The 27500-nt window shown below is 39.7% G+C and overlaps 2 protein-coding genes across 3 annotated transcripts in view; both read right to left on the bottom strand.

Moving 5' to 3' along the window:
* Window positions 1-18722, bottom strand: part of adam9a (ADAM metallopeptidase domain 9a) — a 66190-nt gene extending 47468 nt beyond the window's left edge. For both annotated transcript variants that reach the window (XM_088076075.1, XM_088076076.1), the window contains exons 1-3: window positions 18246-18722; window positions 5456-5556; window positions 1309-1367 (exon numbers count right to left, since the gene is read on the bottom strand). In XM_088076075.1, the coding sequence (XP_087932201.1) occupies window positions 1309-1367; window positions 5456-5556; window positions 18246-18315 (230 nt within the window). In that variant the 5' untranslated portion in view covers window positions 18316-18722. The remainder of the gene's footprint in view (window positions 1-1308; window positions 1368-5455; window positions 5557-18245) is intronic.
* A 1935-nt stretch (window positions 18723-20657) lies between these two features.
* The window catches only part of ercc6l (excision repair cross-complementation group 6-like), a 10402-nt gene continuing 3559 nt past the window's right edge, over window positions 20658-27500 (bottom strand). Inside the window, exons 2-3 of the mRNA XM_088076066.1 lie at window positions 27069-27113; window positions 20658-25128 (exon numbers count right to left, since the gene is read on the bottom strand). Coding sequence (XP_087932192.1) covers window positions 21435-25128; window positions 27069-27113 — 3739 coding nt within the window. The 3' untranslated portion in view covers window positions 20658-21434. The remainder of the gene's footprint in view (window positions 25129-27068; window positions 27114-27500) is intronic.

Here is a 27500-nt window from a genome sequence, read left to right as displayed (position 1 = left end):
ACAGGAGACACGCAGAGACAGTCGGAGACACTCAGAGACAGGACACACTCAGAGACACGCAGAGACACGCAGAGACACGCAGAGACACGCAGACACAGGCGACACTCAGAGACCCTCAGACACAGGAGACACGCAGAGACACGCAGAGACACGCAGAGACCCTCAGACACAGGAGACACGCAGAGACAGTCGGAGACACTCAGAGACAGGAGACACTCAGAGACACGCAGAGACACTCAGAGACCCTCAGACACAGGAGACACTCAGAGACACTCAGAGACAGGAGACACGCGGCTGGACTCACAGCTCTGAGATCATTTACACTGATTTAAATGTAATTTGAAGAGACATAAAGTTTGTGTTCAGCTAAAAGAATCCAGATTTGGTTTCTGCCGCTGACGTCAATAACGGAGGGAGCTGATTGGTCAATCAGCTGATATGATGTCATCAGACTGGATAATCAGTCCCAGTTCAAACTGCTCACTGGGATTAGATTAATAAAACCAGTCTGTGATTTAAAGTACGTACAACATGTTTGCTGCTCCTCACTCAGTGTGCTGCTCTTCTTGGCTGTATTTGTTTCTACACATTTTATTTTCAATGTTATGTATTTTGAAAATGTATTTATTTATTTTATTCATTATTTAAGATGTATTTTTGATTTTTTTAATCTATTAATTTTTTTATACATTTCCTTGCCTTTCTATAAATTGTTAATCTTTTTTTACACATTGTCATGTTTCTTCATTTTTACATACTTTATTTTAATTAGTTATTTTTTACATATTTTTTCATTTTCTTTAATTATTCATTTTTACTTTTTATTTTGTCATCATTCTTTATTTTACTCTTTCTTGATTTCTTTTATTAATCATTTTTCTACAATATTTTGTAGTTTTGTTTAATCTATTCTTTTTTTACACATTTTGTCAAATTTCTTTATTTTATTAAATTTTCTAACATCGTTTGATTTTCTTTTTATCTATTCATTATTTAAAAATATTTGTAACTTTTCTTACATTTTTTAATTTTTTCCACATTTTTTAAATTTTGTTGATTATTCTTTTTTTTAGCTTGTTTTGTCAATTTCTTTTTCTTCTTTTTTTTTTTTTTTACACTTTTTGTTGCTTTTTAAACATATTTTTGGCACACTGATACAAAGCAAAAAAACAAATTTGATTGTAAACACAAAAACATTGACATGATTTATACATGTGTTTTGTGTGTTTTATGGTCTTTATCAGTGACATGTAGTTGAATGTTTTGCAAAAAGCCGGTAAAGTTTCATATTATCAAATAACAACTTACTCATTTCTCTCCAGATGAATAACATGACGGTTTCCACCCACGCTGATGACGTACGAGACCTGCAGACACACGGAGGAGCACAATGTTGACTCAGCTAAAAACATACTGACTCATTCATAAATAACCTGCAAACATGCTGTTTAATAAATCATTTGTAAAAATGGTGATTGATAAATGTGACGTCAGTAATTTCAGGAGCATCAGTCTGCTGCTGTGTCTTCAGTGCACAAATACTGACCTCCACCAGTGACCGCCGCCACGTTTATTCACACAAACATCAAACATCAGGTTTACCTCCACCAGTGAACGCCGCCACGTTTAATCACACAAACATCAAACATCAGGTTTACCTCCGTTTTCAATTCATGAAGCCGCTCCGTAATGAAGTAACAAACACACAAACGTTCGTCTTTAGACAAATGTTTCTTTGTTTGTTTGTTATTTTCATTTCGGAGTTTTTCCTCAGGTGCAACACGAAGTTTCAAAACGAGACACTGAAAGCAAAAGTCCTCAAAAACTACAGACAAACTGGACTCGAGGTCACCTGAGCCTCTGACTCACCTGCCAGGTGTGTGTGTGTGTGTGTGTGTGTGTGTGTGTGTGTGTGAGGTGAGTGAGGACAGGAAGTCAGCGGTGGACTCTCACCCAGCTGCCAACAGCAGCTCCTCTAAACACAGCAGGGGTCAAAGGTCAACAGAGGAGCATGGGCACGCACACACACGCACACACACACACACACACACACACACACACACACACACACACACTCACACACACACACACACTCACACACTCACACACTCACACACACTCACACACACAACAAACATTCAGCGCACAGATAACAACCAGGATGTTTTCACTTTGGCCAGATCTTTGTCACTTTGCGTTTTATGAAATTAATAAATCAAAGTTTTGTTACTCGTGAATTTACTAATTAAATCTAAAAGAATATTGAGAATTTTTCTCAAAATGTTACGATTTTTAATAAACATTTTTTCTTGTCAATTTACCAATATAATCTCAGAGATTATCAGATCATTTTTTTTGAAGAATTACGACTTAAATCCCACAGAATATTGTTTTTTAAATGAACTTTAACCTTTTAGGGCACACTTTCATATCACACACACGCTTTAAAAAATATTATACATTAATATGATTTTGTACTTTTATTGAGTTATTTTTTAACCAACAATCAGTCCTAATAATAAATATTAAATATATAGAGATTTTCAGAAGTTTAACCCTTTAAATGCCAGGTTGTTGTCATGATGCCACTATATTATTTTCAATATACCACAAAGTCGATTTTTTTATTATCACAGCCCAGGATATGTGATTAACAGCAGCATTGATTTATACATTTTTTATTTTTTGTGCAGTTTTCTTTTTGTTAGCATGTTTGTTTGTTTTTTACTTTTCCATTGTTTTGTGTGTTTGCTTTTGTTTCGTTTTTGCTTATTTTTAGGAAATTTTCTTGTACAGTTCTTCTGTTGCTCATGCTGTCTCTCCATATTTTTGGAAGAAATCAAGCCAATTAGCTCTGGTTTCAAAGGGTTAAACAATGAATAAGTCACACTGTGGATGTGCAGGAATAACAAGACGAAGAGTCCGCTGACTCACACTTCAAAACAGCAACAATGTGAGCTCAGGACAAACAACCCTGAAACTCCATTTCCCAGAATACCCTTCTCCCAACTCCGAGTCTCCCCCTTGGTTCTCATTAACTACTGATAATTGGTATCGGTATCGCCCTTGTAAAACCAATTTTGGTCAAGCCCTAATTTCTGGCATTCTGCATCTGACATACTGTGTACTCCTAAATACTGTGTACTCAGACATACTAAATATTTTTCTGCCATATTTATACTGTGGTGGTGCAGATATTAAAAAAAACACGGTTTGTTTCAGACTCATAAACACTGAGTCAGCTGCTAAAGGTGGAGCTGAACCTGATGCACTCAGCAGCTCAGTGTGAACGCGCTTCATCCTGCAGGACCGCCTTAACACACACACACACACACACACACACACACACACAGAGTAGCACAGTGAGGTGCAATGTGAGCATGCTCGGAGCGAGTGAAGGCTTGTGAAAGTATGATGTTAAGAGGTGTGTGTGTGTGTGTGTGTGTGTGTGTGTGTGTGTGTGTGTGTGTGTGTGTGTTCAGCCTGCAGCCATGTTTTTCTCTCCTGCTGTCTTAAGTGTTTTTTTTCTCTCTGCAGGCTACAAAAAAAACGCTGGAAAAATCTAAAAACCCTTCACTTTAATTCCTTCTGCAACATGAATTAGCAGTTTATCAACACTTAATAAATGCTTTATTATGCACAGTCATGTCGTTATCTTTATCTGTCGGTTTCTGTGCGGTTTGACTCGGTGCTGCTGATGATTACAAACGTTGTACAGTTTGATTTACTCTCAGCAGATTTTATCCACCACAATAACTCAGCGCTCAGATTATGTCACTGTATGATGTCAGCACATTGGAATCTGTAACGTTTCGCCGCCCACCGATCCGCCTGCAGGACGCAACTCTGCAGGACGCAACTCTGCAGGACGCAACTCTGCAGGACGCAACTCTGCAGGAGCAGACTGAAAACTGGGAGCAAAAGTAAAAGTGTTGCATTTAAACTTTTTTCTCGGTAAATCACTGCCAGCTTCATCTAGTGTTCTTATACTGTGATTTGACGTGGATATATATATATTTTTAATTTTTTTATTTTGGACTAATTTATTCACTTACTAAGATACCTTTAATATGTTATTTATTTTATTTATTTATTTTTGTTTTTGTGTTTATTTATTTTAGGTTTATTTATTTACTAAAATGTTTAAGTAAGTGTTGACTTGTGTGTTTGAAATGGATTTTTTTTAAATTTCTATATTCATTTATTCATTTTGGATTTATTTATTGACTAAAAACTTTAAAAGTGTTTGTTTCCAGTGTTGTGCTTATTTTTATATTTGTTTTGGATTTATTTATTTACTAAAATACAAAGAGTTGAAGTGCATGTTTGAGATGAATTTACTTTCATATTTATTTAGTATCTATTCCTTCCCCCTCTCTCCCCCTCTCCCCCTCTCTTTCTCTTTCCTTTTCCCCGATTGTGTTTCATTTGTTATTTACGACATCTATCGCTCATCTGTCCGTCCTGAAGAGGGATCCCTCATCATCCTCTGCTGCTCCTCCTGAGGTTTCCTCCTCTCTCCCCCTCTCTTACAGGGGTTGTTTTTCGGGAGTTTTTCCTCAGCTGATCTGAGGGTCTGAGGGCAGAGGGATGGTGCCTGCTGTAAAGCCCTCTGAGGAAAACCATGTTTTGTGATAATGGGCTCTATAAATAAAATTGACTTGACTTAGTAAAGAACTTAAATAAGTGTGTAATTGTGTGTGCATAAAATTTATTTTAATCTTTTATATAAATTTATATATTTAGTTTTGTTTTACTAAATATAAAACTTAAAAAACTTAAAATTACTGTTTTGTTTGTGTTTTAAATTTATATTCTTATTCTTACATTTATTATAAAATTATTTATTTACTAAAATACCTTTTACCTAGTGTAGAAATGTGTGTCTCAAATATTTTATAAATGTTTTTATATTTAATTTTGGTTTATTTATTCACTTACATACCTCCAATATATGTTTAAGTTTGTTTTTTTAAGTGTTTTTAATTTTAATTTTTATATTTTATTTACTGAAATACCTTTTATTTATGGTGTGTGTTTGAAGCATACCTATTTTAATTTACTTGTTTTTGATTTATTTATTAACTATAATACTTTACTAAATGTGGAATTGTATGTTTCAAATGGAGTTATTTTTTCAATATCTATTTTGGATTTATTTATTTCCTGACATACCTTTAGTAGAGGGTACGTGTGCATTTGAGGCATTATTTATTCACTTAAATGCCTTGACTCAGTGTTGAAGTGCTAACGTGAGCCTGTGATGTACACACTGTTTTGGCTGCAGTTTCGGGGAGATAACGAGCCGCTCACACGGCAATGGGCAATCTGAGGTCACACAGGCAGGAAGGGGACCTGATTGGTCAGCGCTTCTTGTGCTGAGTTTGTGTTTCCTGAAGGTCAGAGGTCACAGAGGGAACAGATTTTAAACACTGCAGCAGTGAAAGCTCAGTACCTGATTGGGGAGTCTTCCATCAGCGTCCCGCCTCAGCCTGCCTCCGATTGGTCGAGGGACCGTCAGCTGATAAGAGGAGAGGTGTTCGGTCTGCGGCGAGTCTGCAGGAGGAAGCAGAGAGTCAGTCAACGCCGCCAACAGGGAACGCAAATACCAACTGCTGTCGAACAAACGCTGGACGTCCCCTCAAATCAGTCAGAGAAGTTCACATTTTTGAACCTTCAGCTCTGATTTGTTCGTTTTTGCCTTTAATCGATAAGGCAGAACAAATATGAAAGGGGGAGAGAGAGAGGGGATGACATGCAGCAAAGGGCCGAGGCAGGAGTCGAACCCGCGGCCGCTGCAGCGAGGACACCGCCACGGTGAAAAAAGCGTTGCAGAACAAGCCTGAAACGCATCTCATCGACTGTTTTCTCCTGCGAGCGGACATCAGGCAGAAGAAGGCTCGGTGGAGGAGCAGCTCTCGGTCTCGGTCAGGGCAGCCTCGCCCTGATACCGGCTCTCCTCCTCTCTTCGTCCGGTGCCTTCAGTTTCGTTTCTCCCCTCTGGTCTGACAGGACACTCAGCGCAGGCCTCCGGGGGAGATCCCCCTGCCATCTGCTGCATTCAGTCCAAAACCTTCACAACTTCTCCAGGTGCTGGAGTTGTGAGGGGTTTGGATAGAGCTTGTTGTCCTAAAATCCAACAAACGTGTTAAAATCCTGCAATGTCCCGAAATCCTGGAATTTTCCTAAAATCCTGGAAATGTCCTAAGATTAAATAAATGGCCCAAAATCCTGGAAATGTTTGAAAATCCTGCAAACGGACATTTCTGTAGAAAGGTTTCAAAATCCTAAAAAAGTCCTAAAATTCTATAAACCTCCTAAAATCAAATAAATATTCAAAAATATAAAAAATTAAACAATGTTGTAAAATCCTACATATGTCCTGAAATCCTAGAATTGTCTTCAAGTCCAACAAATATCCCAAAATCCTGAAAATGTCAAAAATCTTCTAAAACCCTCCAAAAATCTAAAAAGTGTCCTAGAAACATGTTTGTGTGTGCTGTGACCGGCCCCTGGCCCCGTCAGTTTGTGAGCGTGGCCCTCGGCGGGGCCCACGGCGGGGCCCTCGGCGGGGCCGGTTCAGAGCTAACAGACCGTGAAGTTAACCCCTAACATGCTGCTGCTGTCGGTCCACACAGCTCCATCTGTGTGGGACAGTGTTTTGTGAGGACGGAGACACACAAACTGACGATGTCTAAAAATGTCTAAAATAAACGGATTATAAATCCAGTTTGTTTTTATGAATCATTTTGTGATCAACGAAAAAAATAAACAACAACAGACGGCCTCTTTTCTTCTTCCTCTCCGTCTCTCTGTTACATAAAGTCTGTCTTCACATCACTGCAGTGCCTGTCTGTCTCTCTGTCTCTGTCTGTCTTTAAGACCTTAATAACAAAAAGTAAATAAACAGAAAAATAGAAAAAGATAAAAACAGAATCAAGAGAAATCCTAAATCTAATTCAGCTCTCAGTAACATCACTTCTGTCCCTCTGTCTCTCTGTCTCTCTGTCCCTCTGTCCCTCTGTCTCTCTGTCTCTCATCACTCGCTCTGTCCTCAAGAAAATGCAGAGAAATCTCAAAGAAAAACCTTAAAGGCCCTCTGGAGAAATCTAATTACATTTTGTATTATCTTTAATATTTATTTATGAAATAGAAAGAAATTCAAAAACAAAGCAGAATATTTTTAAAACTGTCATTTTCATCAGAGTGTCTCTCCGTCTTTCTGTCTCGCTCTAAAAGATTTAAGGTAAAAGGAAGAAAACAAAGAGAAATCTGTTAATGAAGTTTCAAAGAAAATTTGGTCCTAAAATTCCTAAAAAAACAAACTTCCCAAATCCTGTAACTGTCCAAAAATATTATAAACATCCCCAAATCTACAAAATCTTAAAATCATACAAACTTCCTAAAATCCTAGTAATGTCCTGACATCAGAGAAATGTCCTTAAAATCTTTAAAAAAAAAACCTTAAAAACAAAACCAATAAAAATCTTACAGAAAATGTAAAAAAAAGAAAAGAAAAGAAAAGAAAAAAATACAGATATTATATATATATACATATACACATATATATATATATATATATATATATATATATATATATATATATATATATATATATACACACATATACATACATTAAAATGACCTCTGGAGAAACAGAAATAATATTATATTTTATATTATCTTTAAGAACATTTTTTTTAAAAATTAAGAAACAAAATCAACGAGAATTTTTAAAAAATCTAATTCAGCTCTCATCAGTGTGTCTCTCTCCGTCTGTCTGTCTTTCTGTCTCTGTCTTAAAGATTTGAGGGTTCGAAGAAATTATCGAGAAATCCTGAAGCGACGCTTCAAAACAAAAATCTCAAAGAAAAAGTAGAAAAATAAAAACCCGAATCAGCTGAAGACAGAGCGAAGTTAAATCGTGTCTGAATAAACTGTCTGAACATGTAGGTTTGATTTTCTCTCGTCGCTGCAGCCTTCGCCCGCCGACTCACTTCCTCCCAAAATCCTTCTTCCTACTTTTCCTCTCAGTCTTCCTGCAGAGGTCACCTGAGGTCATCCTGAGGCTTCACAGCTCGTCTCAAACGGCAGAGACGCCGGACGCCGGATGAGGCTTATTATCAGAGACCGGAGTGTATTTGTATTTTACGAGACGTTTCTGAGTGTTTCAGAGTCAAAGTGAACGCTGCTGATCAGCTGATCAGTCGGATCTGGATCCTGCCGCTCGACAGTTAACCTCCACCAGACAAACTCTGACGAAAATCTGAGGAAAATCTAAAAATAATAACCCTTTCAGTTTTAGAGAACATTCATAAATCCTAAAAACAAAGGGAAAAATAATAATTATGAAAATGTGGATAATTTCTTTTGTAAAATATACAGAATAACCCCGAACATGCTGATATAGTTTTGAAAAATCAGAAAAAGGGCTTCCGGGTTTGGACATGGCGTGGTAGGCTGCGTTACATCAGAGCTCCCGATAGTCAAATGTAAAAAAAACCCGAAAACTCGAAAAACTAAAGCTAGAAATCATACCGACGGTAATGTGATCGGGGAAAAGTTGGAATGGGAAGGAAAACTCGACTCACTCAGGCTAAAAACACGACGACAGATGAAATGGAGGAACCGCTAGCTAACCATGCTACGGATGAGGACGGTGGCCACGAAACAACACACCTCGCTGGAAGCGAGGCTGAAACGGGCACGGATCTAGGAATTATCAGCAAGGAGATAAGAGACTTGAAAACAGAAATAAAAGATGCCCTGCGCTCATTTGGTGAAACGCTGAGGAGCGACGTGAAAAAAGACTTGGATGATTTCAAACAGGATATAAACCAGCAACTTGCTAAAGTCGCCACTGAACAGCAGCTGCAGAGCGGCAAGATCAATGAGGCTGAGTCGCGGATCGAAAAGCTGGAACAGAGGGCACAGGAGGCTAACAACGCTCTTATCGTCTCACTGAGAGAACAAAAAGCCCTTCGGGATAAGTTAACTGACCTGGAATCCAGATCGAGGAGAAATAATCTCCGTATCTACGGAGTTACAGAGGGAGAAGAGGGCGAGTCCGCGGCCACGTTTGTTCAAGACCTGCTTAGACGTGAACTCCACCTGACGGAAGATTTTAAAATCCAAAGAGCACATCGGTCACTTGCACAGAAGCCTGCAGACGGAGCCCAGCCGAGACCCATTATCCTGAACTTTCTGGAATTCTCTACCAAAGAGAGAGTTCTGAGAGAGGCATGGCGAAAGAAAATACAGCTGGGGAATAAAGTCCTATCATTCGACCACGATTACGCGACAGAGGTTGTGCAAAAGAGAAAGGAGTATAACGTTGCTAAAAGAATCTTGAAGGAGAAAGGAGTCCGGTTCCAGACTCCATTCACCAGGATGAGGATCCACTGGGCGACGGGAACTCGAGTCTACAACAACGCGGAGGAGGTGAAGCAGGAACTCGAGAAACGCGGACTCGCAGAGAAGATACCGACACCGACGTACCCGGCGGAGGCCGGACTGGAGTCACGGCTCCGCACGGCCATGGAGTGGCAGCGCAATGAGGGATCCCGGAGGACCCACACACCAGCAGCTGCACGAGCCAAAGAAAAGCTGCAGGAGTTCCGAAGATTGCCGGACTAATATCAGCGATTATATAACGAAGCAAAACCGGTAGGAATGTTCTGATATAGTTTGTGTTTTTAGTTGTCAGAATATTGGTTACTCTGCTATTCCTACGCTAAAAGAAAAGTGACTATCGGAGGTCTGGGTTATTTTTTTTTTGTCTCTTACTTTTCAGTTCAAAAGTTGGACTCATTTAGAATGACTTTAGACCTCACCGTAGGACCTGTCATTACTAAGTTAGGCCCCTCTTTATTGAAGAGGGTTTTCCCTAGATCCACCAACGGGATCAGACTGTTAGAGGACGCAAAGATCCTCAACTGTCCGGAAGTTCAACTATTATATTTGCTGTGTTTGTTCTATGCCACCGTTTTGGCATTATCAGTGGGGCTATCGATGTTTTCGTTTATCTTAATTCATATGAGTAATGCAGTGTAACAACGTGAGAATAGCATCCTTAAATGTGAATGGCTTAAACAATACAATTAAAAGAAGAAAAGTAATGGCTAAGATGAGGAAAGAAAAAATCCAAGTATTATATTTACAAGAAACACATCTAAATCAGCAAGAACACGAAAAATTGAGGAGATTTGGATTTAAAAATACCTTTTTTAGCTCATTTAAGAAAGGTCCAAAGAGAGGAGTCACTGTATTAATTTCCAACTCTGTCACTTTTGAAGTCATCAAAGAAATAAATGACAAAGAAGGGAGATATGTAATAGTAAAAGGGATATTGGATAATACTCTAGTCACTTTGGTCAATGTCTATGTGCCACCTAATTCTGATCGAATATTTTTGAAATTATTGTTTGAGATCATAGCCCAGGAAAATGAAGGAATTCTAATATGTGCGGGGGATTTCAACATGATTTTGAATGCTAAACTGGACACAACAAATAACAAGAGACCTAAGACTCATCTATCGAAACTTGTCAGCACCTCTCTAGCTGAATTGGGGATGTTCGACGTCTGGAGAGAAGTCCATCCATTAGAGAGGGACTACACACATCACTCTGCCCCACACGCAGTGTACTCCAGAATCCACTGTCTCTTTATGAACACAGTAGATAGATATAGAGTACAGGAATGTAAAATAGGGGTAACTGACTTGTCCGACCACAGTATTACTTACCTCAATATTCACCTAACTAGGAGAACCAAAAATACTTTATGGCGATTAAATGTGGGTATGCTGAATAACCGAAATACACAGGAGGAGATTAAGAAAGAAATTGAACGCTGCGTGGAGGACAACTTGAACAGCCCAGTGGATCCTACCATACTATGGGACACGGTTAAAGCTGTAATGAGACGGAGGTTGATAGCGAGGGCAGCTCACCAAAAAAAGACTCGAGAGGAAGACTATAAGAAGTTAGTTAACCAACTAATAACACTGGAACAGCAACATAAAAATAATAAAGATGAACCAGTTTTACGACAGATAATCAGTGCAAGACGGCAGATAGATGACATTCTAGGCCAAGAGGTTGAGAAAAGACTAAGATTCATTAAACAGACCTATTATGAATCTGGCCCCAAGGCAACTAAATATCTGGCAAGAAGACTTAGGGTCCAGCAAGCCTCCCACACAATACATAAGATTAGAGACCCCATAACGAAACAACTACTATTCCAGCCTGAAGAAATAGAAAGGGTTTTTAAAGATTACTATGAAAACGTATATACCCAACCCGCAGCAAAAGGAGAGTGTGAAATGAAAGAATTCCTTGAATCCTTGGACTTACCTGCTATTGGAGAAGAGCAAAATAGAAAACTAATTTCCAGTAAAATCAAACAAAACGCCAGGTAGTGACGGATTCCCCAGCGAGTGGTATAAAACATTTAGGGAGGAATTAACCCCACTACTTCTAAATTCTTTCAATCTGACTCTTATGGAGGGCAAACTGCCCCCTCCTTGGAAAGAGGCCATAATTTCGGTTATTCCTAAGCAAGACAAAAATAAAGAACTTTGTGAATCCTATAGACCTATTTCAATTCTAAATGTGGATTATAAGATCTTCACTTCAATAATTTCCAAAAGATTTGAAAATTTTATGTCTGATTTGATAGATGAAGATCAATCAGGTTTTATTACAGGCAGGCAGACCCAGGATAACATTAGACGCATTCTCCACATAATAGATCAGATGCAAAGACAGGGCCTGAGAGGAGCACCGGTGAGCCTTGATGCAGAAAAGGCCTTTGACTGTGTCAACTGGATGTTTCTGTGTCGGGTTCTGGGAAAACTAGGGATTCATGAACAGATAATACAATGTATCCAAGGCCTCTACCAAGAGCCAACAGCGAGGATAAAAATTAATGGACACTTAACGGACAGATTTGTTCTACAACGAGGAACTCGCCAAGGATGTTGTTTTAGCCCTACCTTGTTTGCCTTATTCATCGAACCGCTGGCACAAATGATCAGACAAAATGACAACTTAAAAGGAATCCATATAGGAAAGCAAGAGCACCGGATAGGGCTCTTCGCTGATGATGTTATTGTGGCTCTCCAGGACCCGGACAGGACATTTCCTATTCTGATGTCGATATTAGAAGATTATGGTAAATACTCAGGCTATAAATTAAACATAGCAAAAACACAAATTCTTACACTGAATTATTTTCCTGGCTGAGAACTTAGAGAAAAATACAAAATCAAATGGAATTCCAGAGTAATGAAATACCTGGGTGTGGTATTGGCAAAAGAACACATCAAAACATTTGAAATAAACTATAATAACATTAACAATAATAGCAAAACCGATATTGGGCGGTGGTCGGCCTTTAATATGGACTTTGAGACACGAATCGAGGTAATAAAAATGAACGTGGCACAGAGACTGTTATACCTTTTCCAATCCATCCCACAGATGATTCCAGAAACACAATTCAGACACTGGGACAAACTTATATCGAGATTTATCTGGGCTGGAAAGAGACCAAGGGTCAGGTACAAGACACTTCAGCTACCAAAAGAGGAGGGGAGGCTGTCATTGCCTAATCTGAAACAATACTTCTACGCAGCTCAAGTGAAGTTCTTGGTCTGTGCATGCTGCCCTCTGTATCAGGCAAGATGGAAAGACATAGAGGCTAAGATGGAAAACTGCCAGATTCAGGCAATACTAGGGGACGTAGGAAACAAATTGGCTCAACAAAGCGAAAATGAAATTATCAAACAAACACTGGTTATCTGGAGCAGGATGGTAAAAGAATACAATATGGAGGGAGACATCAATTTATTAATTTGGCCCGCTCTAGACCCCAGATTCGAACCAGGAATCGGTGATGCTGAATTCAGACGATGGTGGGACAAGGGCATTACAGCAGTATGCACATTAATTCACAAAGGGCTCTTTAAAAGTTTTAGTCAGCTACAAAAAGAATTCGGACTAGAAAACAAAGACTTTTTCCGATATCTCCAAATAAGAGATTATTACGATAAAAGAATCAAACCAGCACTGTCCAGAGAGGGCAATACAGTGACAGATATTCTGACTGAAGCTTACAAAAAGAAGAATACGAAAATAATTTCAAAAATTTACCAGGGTCTTCAGAAACAGAATGGGATCAACACAGGATACATTCAAACAAAATGGGAGAAAGAACTAAACATAGAAATATCAGAGGAGGTTTGGCGTTCTACGTGGCGTCGCAGCATTCATCTACAAGCTCAAAGAAGTGGAGAATATTTGGCTGGAAAAATTTGATTTGTTTTTTCATTACACCTCTTATAAAAAGCAAATTCTCTCAATCACAAGAACAATGCTGGAGGCAGTGCGGAAACATGAACGCAGACCACTCCCATATATTCTGGCTATGCCCAAAAATTCAAACTTTTTGGGGTATTGTATGCATTACTGTGGGAAAGATCTTGGGATACACAATCCCTAACGATATGATGGTCCTCTATTTTTGTGTCTTAAATGAAAATGTGATTATTAAAAAAGACTGGTATTTATGTAAAATAATGTTGATGGCTTATAAAAAAGCTATAACAAAATGCTGGTATAAAACTGAATCTCCAAGCATTAACCAATGGATTGACAGAGTGAAGGAGACGTGTTTAATGGAAAAGATGACTTTCTCTCTGAGATCTAGTGGAGCAACCTTTCACAGGAAATGGGAGAAATGGACTGCTTTTATCAAATCAACTGAGGATGCTACACACTAACAAGTACAGACACTGGACATTAATTATAGTATTACCATTCGAGGAGCCCCCATGTTTTTGTTTGTGTTCTTGTTTTACTTCCTTGACAGTCTGTTGTCAACTTGTCCACTTTTTCTTTATTATAATTGAAAATATTAAATAAAAAGTATCAAAAAAAGAAAAATCAGAAAAAAATCAAAAGAGCCTGTTAGAAAATCTGGAAAACCCTTTCAATAAACACATTTAAGTAAACATCTTAACAAATCCTAAAAAGAAAGAGAAGAAAAGATTTTTCTATAGAAAATATACAGAAAACAAAGAAAAATATCGCTCCGAAACTCTGAAAGAAACAAGTGAAGTTTGACCAAAGTCCAAAACCCTTTCTTTTCTTTCCCTCCTGAAACAGAAAGCTGACGTGACTTCAGCTCTCAGCCAAGCGGGTTCATTTGTTCTGAGGCTCAGAAACCCGACCTGACCCTCGCACACTGAACACGTCTGACCCGTTTACCAGCCGTCACTTGACCGGCAGCCAATCAGAGCGCACCTGAAACCGACGGAGCGCGGCCAACTTCAGCGCTGAAGGAAAAGAGCCTGATTTTCCATCAAAAGGCTGAAAACTTTCCGTCGGATGTTTGACAATCAGTCAGAGCGAAACTCCGTCTGAGCCGACAGACGCAGGAATTAACGAACAAGAGCAGCACGAAAATAAAAGTGTTTTTATCTGAAGCTGCTTTCATTTAGAGACGGAGGAGTGACGGTGAGCTCAGAGCGATTCACCTCCACAGGACAAACATTTCTTCAGCGTGTGTCTCCGACAAGGTTTCACTTTGATTTTCTCACCAAAATCTCATTTTTTTTCTTATTCCAATGTTCAGATGTGAGAAAATCCAACGAGAACTTCTACTCGTACAGTTTCTGGCTGACATGAATGATCTTTTTTTAAAAAAAGTTTTATTATTACAGGCCCGAGGCTTTGAAAGGCATGTTTTCTTTAAAAATAACGGGAAAAAAATCAGTTAAAAAATGAAGGTATAAAGAAAATCATTTTTAAAAAAAGGAAAATAAAAATCATTGTCAAAAAGAATGAACCAATGAACCAAAAATGTAACCAGCAGGCCTGCACGTTTGGAGGTTTGTTTACTGAAAAAAAATTCTGGTGATTTTTGTTCAATGTCCTGAAAACAGAAACACCTCTGAGATAAATGGTGTCATTTTGGTGATTTTTATTTATGCAGGTCCATGGGTTTGGAAGGCATAGTTCCTTCAAAAAAAACCCCAAAATTTTAAGATTTAAAAAATTCAGCAACATTTTTTAAAGAAAAAGAAAATTGAAATTGAAAAAAAAAAAAAATTACAAAAAAGGAATTGACGAAAGAAAAAAACATTATCATAAAATATATAAAACAAAATCATGCCAAAAAGTTCTGAAGGAAAAAAACAACAATGAAGGAAAAAAAATCAATAAAAAATGTATAAAATTAAGTCTAAATTTTGTTTGGACAGAGGTGTGCCCCCAGTGTCGCCTCTGCATTTCTCTCTTGAAATATCTTTTACTTCATTCTGTTTTCAGCGTGTTTACTTTCATTTAGTGCTTTTTTAATGTTTATTGATGACTTTGGGAGAAGCTAAAAATTTCCACTGAGGTGGACAATGAAGTGTAATCCAGCATTCGCAGATTTTTGGGGGTTTTCGAGTTCATGAGAAATCACACGGAGCAGACACACAGACTCAGACGGACGGTTTGACTCGTTTGTTGACAGGAAGTTCAGCAGAATAACTGCGGACTGCTCCTTTAACGGGAACCATTCTGAAAGAAGCACATTTTTATTTTTTTGATGTTTTTTGACTCAGAGCCGCAGATTTGTTCGTGTTCAGAGAAACGAAACAGAGTGAGTCATCGTTCAGGGAAACAGGGTGTGTGTGTGTGTCTGTGTGTGTGTGTGTCTGTGTATGTGTGTGTGTGTGTGTGTGTGTGTCTGTGTATGTGTATGTGTATGTGTGAGTGTGTGTGTGTCTGTGTCTGTGTATGTGTGTGTGTCTGTGTGTGTCTGTGTGTGTGTGTCTGTGTGTGTCTGTGTATGTGTGTGTGTGTGTGTCTGTGTGTGTCTGTGTGTGTGTGTATGTGTGTGTGTGTCTGTGTGTGTGTGTCTGTGTATGTGTGTATGTGTGTGTGTGTGTGTGTGTGTGTGTGTGTGTGGTTCCTGGAAATGTGATCACTCTGATTCATTCAGACTCTCTGGATGTTTTAGTGTTTCTGCCCGTGGATCCTCAGATCACCACACACACTCACACACTCTCACACACACACTCACACACACACACACACACTCACACACTCACACACTCACACACTCGCTGTCAGCCTTGAGTGTTAAACAGGGTTTACTTCCTGTCGGTGTCGGAGCTGCTGGAGCGCTCGGCAGCCGACGACCGTAAGCCGCTTAACGCTCAACCTGCCTGAACGAGATGCCAACACACACACACACACGCAATCTCAAAACACACACACAATCTCAAAACACACAATCTGCAAACACACAAACAATCTCAAACGCACACGGACACACTCAGCAGAGATGTGGGGATTGTTGCTGCAGCCTCAGACGGACGAGGACACGTTTGACCGTTAAAATGATTCTGATCTTTAAACAGAAATCTGCAGAACAGAAGGAGAAAATGTGTTTCCAGCGTGGAGATAAATTTCAGGATCCACAAATAAAAACATGATTTGTAACAAAGTAAACCTCAAGAAATCAAAGAAGTTTAGAGAAATCTTGTGAAAAATCTTTAAAAGATTTTAGACAATTTAATAAAATATTCTAGATACTAGTGCTGAGCGATATGGCCCTAAAATAATATCACGAATTTGCAATAACAAAATTTTTGATGGTAAGAAAAAACACAAAAAATGATTTACTAATATTTTATATTAGGCTACTTTTTAAAAAAATATATTTTACTGCCTTCAAGACCTGTGGTCAGGTTTTCTTTAAAACATTCTAGTGATTTTATTTTTCTGTACATTGTTTGGCAATTTTTTTTTATGTTAAAACTTTTTGGCAATGTTTTTATTAATTTATTTTTTTAAATTTGTGTGTTAATTTTCAATTTTTTTTCTGATGATCTCCTTTTTCCCCTCAAAAACGATTAAGGATATTTTTACGGATATCTTTTATAATTTTTGTTATATTTATAGAAAACATGCCTTCCAAACCTGCAGACCTTCAAGAAATAAAATTCACCAAAATTACACAATTTATCACAGCCAGAAACTGCACATGCAGACTTTATCACCGGGTTTTCACATTTCAGATGGTCCTTGAACACTTCATGCATTTTCCCCGAAACACTCAGGGAGGTTCAAACTTTTTGGCAATGTTGTTTTACGTTTCTTCTCTTTCCTTTTCCCCCTGATTGTATTTCATTTGTTATTTACGACATCTATCGTTCGTCTGTCCGTCCTGAAGAGGGATCCCTCATCATCCTCTGCTGCTCCTCCTGAGGTTTCCTCCTCTCTCCCCCTCTCTCCTCCTCTCTCCTCCTCTCTCCCCCTCTCTTACAAGGGTTGTTTTTCGGGAGTTTTTCCTCGGGTGATGTGAGGGTCTGAGGGCAGAGGGATGGTGCCTGCTGTAAAGCCCTCTGAGGCAAACCCAGTTTTGTGATAATGGGCTCTATAAATAAAACTGACGTGACTTGACTTTTTAAAATTTGTTGGTAATTTTTAAATTTTAAATACGTTCATAAATTTGGTGAAAACAACAAACAAAATTTGGTCATAAAAACGGTGATATTTTGGCAACTTAAAAAACAAACAAACGTGTTTCGGCAGAGACTTGAATCCCTGTTATGATTTTTAGAAATCAGTGGTTCCCAACAGGTGGGTTGTGGTTCAAAAGCGGGTCGCGATTCCACTCTGAATGGACCGCAAGTGACTGGCAGCCATGTCGAGTTAAAAAAACACACTTTATTTTGAAGTGCAGTGAATCTGCGGCATAGAAAAAATATTTTAGAGGAACAAAATCATTTCCAAAAAAAAAAAAATTTTAAACGAAAAGAAAATTGCCAAAAACTTTTTAAAGAAAAAGCTGGAGCTGTTGGTGAGAAAACTTAACGGAGGAATTCCTCTGTTACCATGACGACACTGACTCCAAACAAACAGCAGACATACAAACTACGTTTCCCATCATGCAACATGACAGTTATTACCAGAGGCTCATCCTCCCCCTCTCTGTCCATAACTGTCCTCCCCCTCTCTGTCCATTACTGTCCTTCCCCTCTCTGTCCATAACTGTCCTCCCCCTCTCTGTCCATAACTGTCCTTCCCCTCTCTGTCCATAACTGTCCTTCCCTCTCACTATCCATAATCCTCTCTGTCCCCCCCACTCTCTGTCCTCACCCTCTCTGCCTCCCCCCACTCTCTGTCCTCTGTCCTCACCCTCTCTGTCCCCCCCACTCTCTGTCCTCACCCCCCCCTCACCTCTGCAGAGACAGTTTCCGGTCAGCAGCAGGAGACAGACCTCCAGCAGCTCCACTTTTCCTCCCATCATCCTCTTCTTCTTCTTTTAAATGTGTCCTCTCAGCTGTCTCACAGTCTGTCCTCCTGTGTCTGTCCCCCTCTGTCTCTTCTTCTTCTTGTCTTTTATATGATAGATGTTGTAGTCCCTCCTGTTGTCTTCCAGTCGTGTCCCCCCGCTGAGCTTCATGCTAAACACCCAGGAGAGGCTGTCCTCCTCGGCTGAGACATTCCGCTCTGTCCCCGCCGTCTGTCTCTCTGTCCTCGCTGATAGCCGTTAGCCGCTGAGCTAACCCTCGGGGACAGACAGTGTCCCGCTGATGTCCCGGTGGCTGAAGCGGTGAATTGGGACACAGAGAGGACGCTGTCTCGGTAAAGTCTGTCCCTCAGAGTCCGGAAGGTATTTTGTCTCCTTGTAAACTCGACTGGAATCTGAGACAAGTCAGCGGAAACGCTCCCTGCTTCCTGTGAATCCCTTCAAAATAAAAGTCTGGTGCTCAGTGATTTTCTTTAGTATGAAGCAAAAAATTAAACATTTTTAAAAAGCCACAACTTTTGTTCTGATCGGTCTGAAGGTTAAAATCTGTCACGAGCATACTGGTGAAATATCTATCAGTAAAACGTCTATAATTTTAGATTACTTAAAAAACTCACATTTTTATCAGCAGTCAAAGTCTGGACATTTGGAAGTTTGGGAGGCAGGTTTCCTTTTAAAACCGTCAAAATGTTTAAAGAATAGAGAATCAGCAAAAAAAAGAAGAAAGAAATAAGAGGAGAGTAATCGCCAAATTTATTTTAAAAAAATCGATTCACCCAAATGTTTTTGCTGGTGTTGCTGTTGTTTTGTAAATTGCAACAAAAAAAAAACCAAACCCACTGCCTGCCATTTTGGAGTACATGTTTTTATTTATTCATTTTTATTATTTATTTATTTATTTATTATTATTATTATGATTATGATTATGATTATGATTATTATTATAAATAATACTGTTGTATTCAAATACTTTCACGTTTTCCTCTGTATTTAGTATCACACCATCGTTCTGTTAATATTTGTTCTGATCATGTTTAATGTTTCGCAACCCCAAGTTTTTTTCATCCATTGAATTGTGACACAGATGGACAGAGACGGTTAATTTCTTAACAGTCAATTACCTGTGATAATGTGAGTGTGTAGATTAATAAATAAACAATGCAAACTGACATACGCAGTTATATCCATGTCAAATAACTCAGTAATGAGTGCACCATGAGCTTTATGTTTACTGCTTCAATCTCACTGCAGGAGCTGAACGCGCTTTTATTTTGAAATCAAACTACTCAAACCAGAAGTCATTGGCTGTTCATTTCTGCTGACGTCACAGAACTAATCTCTTCAGCTGCGCATGCGCTCCCTCACGGGGCTGCCTCCCTGCTCACATCATAAATGTGATGAAGAGGAGGGTGACAGGTGCGACCTTCACTCAGACACACCTGTACGGCTCTTTGGGCTCTCAGCCAATCAGAGAGGATAAACTGTGTTTATGTGACATAAAAAGGTCAAATAAATAAATAAAAATAAATCTTCATTCCCAATTAAACTTAAATTTGAATAATCAGATTAGTTGTTTGTAGACAGAAACACTGTTTTAATTCACATTTACTTAAAAAAAACCCTGAAACAATCCCTTTTTTTACCCTTTGAAAGCATTGTAACTGCATGGTTAACATTTTTGTGATCAAATTGCTTCACTAAAAACTTTGCAAAATCCAACTTTTTTTAAACATGTTTTTATATGATGCAATTTAGTATTTATTTATACTGTAATTTCTATCAATTCTATTTTTATATTAAATCGACTTTGTTTTTTGCCTACCAAACATTATTCACAGATTTTGTTACTAGAGTCATTATTAATTGTATTTATTTTCATTTGTTTATTTCATGTTTTATTCATGTTTATTTTTATTGTTTTATTTCATTATTTACTTTTATTTTCAGATTTGTATTATTTAAAACGGACAGTTTTTTTTCACCGTATATGTTACACATATTTCTTTACTAGATTCATTTTTACATTTTTAGGGAACAATGCTTATAACATTTTCCAAATGTTTAATTTTTGTTTTTCCAATAAACAATTTACAAAGCTGTTTTTGAGGGTCATAAGTCTGATTCTTTTATTGTTTGAGGAGCTGATTATGATAAAAACGTAGGATGGGCCTCTGTAAGCTTTGGCCTCTGCCTGAACATTTTCAGTCACTACTTTAAACACACTGTAGATTTTGTTTATACCGTTCGTACTTATTGTATTATGTGTGAATTATATCAATTTAGAGATCTGAAGCGACCCCATCCGAGTCCCGACCCAAAGAAAACAAAGAAAACGCAGATTTTATGGCAAAATTTTATTTGAACTTTTTCTGTAAATATATACAAGTAGATTAGGTATAGGTTATATGGAAATAAAACCTTTTACTGTTGACTATAATGGACACATGAAGAAAAAAATGATATTTTCCCCCCTCCAAAACATAAGCTGAACATGTAAGCAAGAGTTCAATGAACAGGTGTCGCAGCTCTCAGAACTGAATACAAGAAACACAAATAAAATCTTCATACACAAACACATCATACAGGCTTTTAGCAGCAGCAATACACACACTTATTATGTGTGCTGCAGATGACAAACATTCATTTTTTAGAGACACAGTTTGTAACTGTCAAGGTTTTTATATTTCTGTGCAAAGTCTGAACTAGTCAGATATCTAAAATATCATCAACCACATTTTCATTCCAACAAATATTTTAAGTCTGTGCAACATAAGATTTCAGCGTCTCTGTATTGTCATATTAGGCTTGTCCAGTATCACAGTATTCCGGCATATTTAGATATCCCAAGCATTTCTTTTTCAATACTACCATGAATCCAAGTGCTCCTCCTGCTACTACAAACTCATTGTATGTAGTGCACAGCACACACCACCAGAGCTCAGTCTATAGTTGTTCACAGTTCAATATGGCAGATTCCGACTACAAATCGTAGTTTATGAAGAACATCAAGTGTCAAAGTTACGAAATAAGTGGACAAATGAACACATTGTTGGTTGGGCAGCCCTGATTATCCACTATAATCTCATGTGGTGGCAGAAGTTCGTAGGATTATTTTGTTAACTTCTCTGACTCCGTTGCCGGTACAGTTGGATGGTGATGAGTTGAATTTCAGGATCTCCAGGTTTGATGTCAATAGCTCTCAGGAAGAAGTCCAGGGCCTCGTCCAGCTTCCCTTTGCTGCGGCACTCCATCCCTCGCCTGACCAGCGAGTCGAAGCTCTCCTCCTCAATGACGCCCTCCTTCACGGTCATCTTGATGCCTTTATCAGCAGTACACTGATCCATTCTTTCATCGGAGGCTAACTCAGGATCGCTGGTTGACTCCTCCATGTTACTGCTCATTTCCTGTTCCGACTCATCAACGGCATCTACTGACTCTTCCTCCTCACCTTCAGTGTCTAACGTCTCTCCAACAGTCTCCTCCAGCTGAAGCTCTTCATGACTTGAACCAATGACGTCATCCTCTTCAGCTTCATCGGACATGTCCTGGTTGTTGTCTATGTCTTCGATGATGGACTGGAGGAGTGACCGGTATGAGGCCACCGAGGTGTTTCCTCCAGTGCTCTTTCTTGACCGAAGAGGGGTGGAGCCAGAAGGTGCTGACTTTGGTGTGGACACTCCAAGAACCTGGAAGGAGTAGCTGAGTTGACTCCCTTCATCATCATCATCATCCTCCTCCTCTCCGTCTTCTTCACTGTCACAAATCACTGCTGCTCTTTTCTTTTTGAAGATCACAATAGAATCATTCATCAACTCGTCCATTTCAGAGGCAGTGTTGATGCTTCGTCCATCTCGCTGTTGTCTCTCAGAGAGGGATTTATTGATGTCAAAACTTCCCTCCATCTGCAGCTGTGACAGCAGCCTCCTCTCCTCTGCTTCGGTCTGCTGATCCAGGAACTCGTGGTCTGAGAACATGTCGCTCTCCTCGAGCTGTAAGTTGAAGTTGCCTTCGAAGGACTCAAGCCCGGTGCTCGCTCTGGATGATGTGTCGGCTTTGAAGCTTGAATTGGACGCTTGTAAGGCAGAAAATCTTTTGTTCTGCACAGTGGTGACATGTGGACGCCCCAAGTCCATCTTGTAGTCATCCTCTGAGTGTGAGGTTCCATTTAGCAGCTGCTCACCTTCATCGACCAACGTAACGTACACCAGGTTGCCGTCACCTGCCGGAGCAGCTGCGGGCTCAGACACTGCAGACTTTTCCATTACTTCTTGAAGGCTGGTGTCAGCAGTATCCCCTGCTGTAGCAAAACTGGCCTCCGACCCCACCAAAGACTCCTCGATCACCTCCTGAACAGATGCATCTGCCTCTTCTGAGTAACTCTTCTCTTGCTCAACAGGGTGGTGTTTTGGGGAATCCAGGTTTTGCTCAGCAAGATTGTCGTGGCTCACTTCTACAACAGGTTGTTCTTCAGAAATACTGTTTTCTGCAGTCAGATCAAAGACTCGGTGACTCAGATCCTGCTTGTCAGAACCAGACTGGTCCAAGTCCACCACAAGTGGTGAGCTGCTGAAGTTATTCTGTGGATATGAAGGACTTGGTCTTGGGTTTCTTGTTTTTTGCTGATTGGACCCCTCTCTGTTGTTGTCCAGCGGTTGTCGGAGCCAGACTGGTTCTGTGCTTGATGCCATGCTCTCTGCCAGCTGCATCTGCAACTCTGACTCAGCCTTCATCAGCTCCTGGGCCTTCTGGACCCTCCCTTCGATGTAGTGGTAGGCGTCTTGGTCCTCAGGGGCCTCGTCCTGGTTGACATCGAGAGAGAACATGAGGTCGTGGTCAGAGATCCCAAACATCTCCATGGCGTGGAGGTGGGCGATGTGCTCGTCCAGTTCAGGGTCTGTCCGTCGGTGTCTGGAGTGCAGGGCTTGGAGCTGCAACTGTGTGGAGGAGGACCGTGTGTCCTCCAGAGTGAAGAGTTCCTTCAGCTCCTGCTTGCTGAAGTACCGGAAAGGGTTCTTCTTGTCCCCGGTATTCTGTCTGATGAGGGAGTCTTTGAAAACCTGCCGTCTATAGATCTTTTCTTCAACAGTGCCGCAGGTGATCAGCCTGTAGATGACGACGTTTTCAGTCTGTCCGATGCGATATGCCCTGTCAACAGCCTGGGCGTCTGTTGCTGGGTTCCAGCTGGGATCGTAGATCACGACTCGGTCTGCTGCCGTCAAAGTGATGCCAACTCCTCCAACCTGAGTTGTCAGGAGGAAGACGGAGTAACTTTTGTCCACCTGAAACGCAGTGATGCGCTTTTCTCTTTCTGCAATCTGAGTTATGGTGCCGTCCAGTCTCATGACTTTGAAGCCTCTGTTGCCCAAGATGCGTTCAATGATATCAAGCACTTTCCTGTAATGAGCAAAGACGAGAGTGCGATGGCCTTCCTCTCGGAGCTGTCCAAGAAGTGCGAACAGAAAGACAAGTTTCCCAGACTCCGATATCAAGGTGTCGTCAGGAATGTTAGCGATGCTGCCTGTGTCTACCTCTGAGTTTTCGTTCTGCTCACTTTCAGTTGCACTTTCATCCAGGCCTAACTTGGCGATGGCGGCTGCAGAGAGCAGTCTTGGATGGTCGCATAGCTTTTTTATGATGTTTAATTCAGCTAGAGGTGATCTGGTGGTCATGAGCAGCTCCTTGATGTGGTCCTGTGAAATAAACTGCCTGTAGATGTCCTCCTGGACAGAGCTCAGGTACGTCCACACGATCAGGTCGTTCTTTCTGGTCAGCTTGGGCATGACTGCTCCAGAGTCTTTTGGAGTGTTTGGGACTCGGCCGTCCTCCTGGTTGTCTGAACATTCCTCTTTGCATGGATGTGTGCCATTCATTTTGTCTTTTTGCACTTCAGATTTTGTCCTGCGGAGGAAGTAGGGTTTTATTATGGCCATGAGGTTCTCAGACATCCGAGAACCGAGAGCCTTTTCCCCTGGAGTGGCGTCCTTCTCTCTGGCTCGGGTGATAGGGTTCTCATACTCTGTTTTGAATGTTTTCGCTGTGCCGAGGAGAGTGCCTTGGAGGGCGAAGTCAAAGAGAGCCCACATTTCTTTCAGGTTGTTCTGGACTGGAGTGCCTGTCAAGAGAATTCTGTTTTTTGAGGGTATAGCGTTGGCGCTTTTGGCCGTTTTCGTGGTGGTGGTTTTTATTTTGTGTGCCTCATCCAGGATCATATAGTCCCACACAAACTCCTTGCCATTGTATGAGGACAGTTGTTGCCAGTTACTGATGAGCATCGTGTATGTGGTGATGATGACACCACTTCTCCTCTGAACTTTCTCCAGATTCCTCGTTCGCTCTTTGCCGGCGCCGTGAAACTCCTTCACCCTCATGCCGGGAGTCCATTTGGCAAACTCCTTGGTCCAGTTTGTGATGAGCGAAGTTGGCATGACAAGCAGCGTGTGTGTGACAAGCTCGTTGTCGTACATGCCAGAGAGGAATGATATCACCTGGATGGTTTTACCGAGGCCCATGTCATCTGCCAGGATCCCACCTTTATGCCCATCTCTGTAGAGACTGTACAAGAAGGCCACTCCGTTCCTCTGGTAGTTGTAAAGCTTGTCATGTAACTCTTTGTAAAGCAATAAACCGCTGTTGTTCACATCAACAAACTCTTCTTCATCCTCCGAGTCATTTTGAGCAAGAAGGTCCTCGATTTTCTTTATCCTGCTCTCCAGTTTTTGACTCGGGTGAATGTTGTACGCCAGTCTGAAAAACTTCAGTGCTTTAGTCATGTCCCCTTGTCTGGCAACGGCTTTACCATCCTGGATGAATCTGAAAGAAAATAGAAAGAAAACAGTGATTATTGATAAGAGAACGCTGAAGTCTAAACCAGTGATTCCCAACTTTGGGAACCACTGGGCCCAACTGGTCCAGTTTCTCCCTAATGATTAGTTCATGATTAGTTCATGAGAAAAATTACCACATATTCAATTTGATTTGACAAAATGTAACATGCTGTGGGCTTGAAACAGAATAAAATACAACGTGTTGCAAGAATAAAGTGCAATTAGTTAAAACTAGGGGCGTTTCTAAGATTCGAAGATATTGGAGGCTTAGCCTGGACCTTTTTTTAAAAAAAAAAAAAAGGACATCTGCAATTTTTTTTCTACAAATGTTTTTGGTGATATTTTTTTTCTTTTTCAATTTTTGATGTTTTTCATATAAACCATTTTTCCAAAACAGCTGGCATGCCAAAATAACAACCGCATCAAATGAGTTGCTTAAATTTGTTTTAAAAAACACAATAAAGATAAGACAAATCCAACTGTTTCATTGTTCAGTAAAAAGAGTTCTACGTTCCACCACTTTTGAAAGCAAAACTCCTCACTGTTGACTATATATATATATATATATATATATATATATATATATATATGTACTATATTTGATACCATTTTCGATGCAGGGCTAGGGTTTGTGGTAGGTGATACTTTTTGGTATCGATAATGTTGCAAATGAGTATCTAATGAGTAATTATATCTAATTCTATTCTTAGTATTGATTAGTATCCAAGTACCATTTTGTTTGACAACACTTGCTGTTTGGTATTCGGTATGGGCGATATAGCCCCAAAATAATATGATTATATTTCAGGGTATTTTTGCAGTACTGATATTTCAGATGATATGACAAAATACTTAAAAATATACATTATTATTAATGTCAAGAGCACACTATTGTAACAAAATAAGTTTATTATTATAGTTTTATATGTCATCATAAATGTAACAGTTGCCCTCAAATATTAAGTAAAAACAATTACATTATCTCTCATTTCTTTAGTTTGTAAACAAAAATAACAACATAGAGTGAGTCTCAGGTTACACATCAAAACTGTTGGTGGGTAGTTTGTGTAGATGAACTGTGGTAAACGTCCCTCCACCTAACCAGCACCTAACATCAGGAAGCGGGCGCCATACAGCTTCCTTCACAGTGAAAATGGAGGCTGAAAAAACTCCAGATATTCAAACTAAGCAGCGCTGATCAAATGTTAACACGGATTCTTTTACTGAGCTGCATATTTCTCTCCTCAAATGTTTTCAGGAACATGTTTTAGCTTTTTGTTTAACTGCAAAACTAACTCGTTTGTTACCAGCTGGCTGCTATTGTGTCAAACAGACGGGTTTGCATAATGTCATCGATCAGCGGCCGTGTTTATTGGTCCGGTGTACAGCAGTGTATTCTGGTAGCTGTAGGTTTTCTGCCTCTTGAGCAAAAAGCAAATGCCACAGCTTTCTTTCTCTGGTCGTGTAGCAGTACCAGTATCAAAATTATTTCTGCCACAAAAAAAAAAACTTAAAAAGACATATGTTGATTATGTGATGTGACTTTTACTGATAAAAAAGACAAAAATTAATAATAATAAATAACATTTCTGTTGGACAGGAAATGTGAAAACAAATTCTTTGTATTTATTCAGAACCACTCACTGAGAGAACCACGCAGATATGACTTTCTACAGAATGCAAATCTTTGTCAAAATTAGCCTTTTTCAGCGTGTATGTTGTTAGCGCAGAGGTTGCTGTTGTTTCACAAAGCAAAGGGGAGGAAACCACAGCAGGCTTATACACACGAGTCAGACTATTGTGAGCGTCACTTTATCAGCAATCAATAATGTTGAATTAAAATGTCCCTTAAAAGAGAATGTTTTTAAGAATGTGACATGAACTATGATTGTTGGTTTATTAAAGGAAGTGTCATTTCTTCGTCACCTTTGGTAGGCTTCCATCTTGTCGTCTGTGTTGATGGACAGAGACCTGTTGACGAGACAAATTCAGGGTCAGAAACGCCGTCACGTGTAACAGTCATCCAAACTACAACTGTAGTCACATCAGTTAATCCCATGACAACTGTGGAAAAGTACTCTGATTACTTATGGAAACCTATTAATACAACATACTAAAAATACATAATAATGAAAGCAATTTAAATCAGTGGTTTCCAACTGGTGCAGCCACTGGGTCACTAGTTAAAGGTCTGCACATCAGAGAAATTACCAAATATTCAATGTGATTTCACAAACTCCAAATAACACGTGGGCTAAAAACAGGATGAAGTAAAACATAATGCAAAAATAGAGTTCAGTTGTTTAAGACCAGGGGCGTATACAGGATTTTAGGACACTGGGGGCTTAGCACGGACCT

Source organism: Plectropomus leopardus, chromosome 4 (genome assembly GCF_026936395.1).
Source record: "Plectropomus leopardus strain MGB_pleo_1.0 chromosome 4, ASM2693639v1, whole genome shotgun sequence".
Classification (NCBI taxonomy): domain Eukaryota; kingdom Metazoa; phylum Chordata; class Actinopteri; order Perciformes; family Serranidae; genus Plectropomus; species Plectropomus leopardus.
The sequence above is the reverse complement of the archived record's forward strand: the minus strand, read 5'-3'. Positions and strand labels throughout refer to the sequence as shown.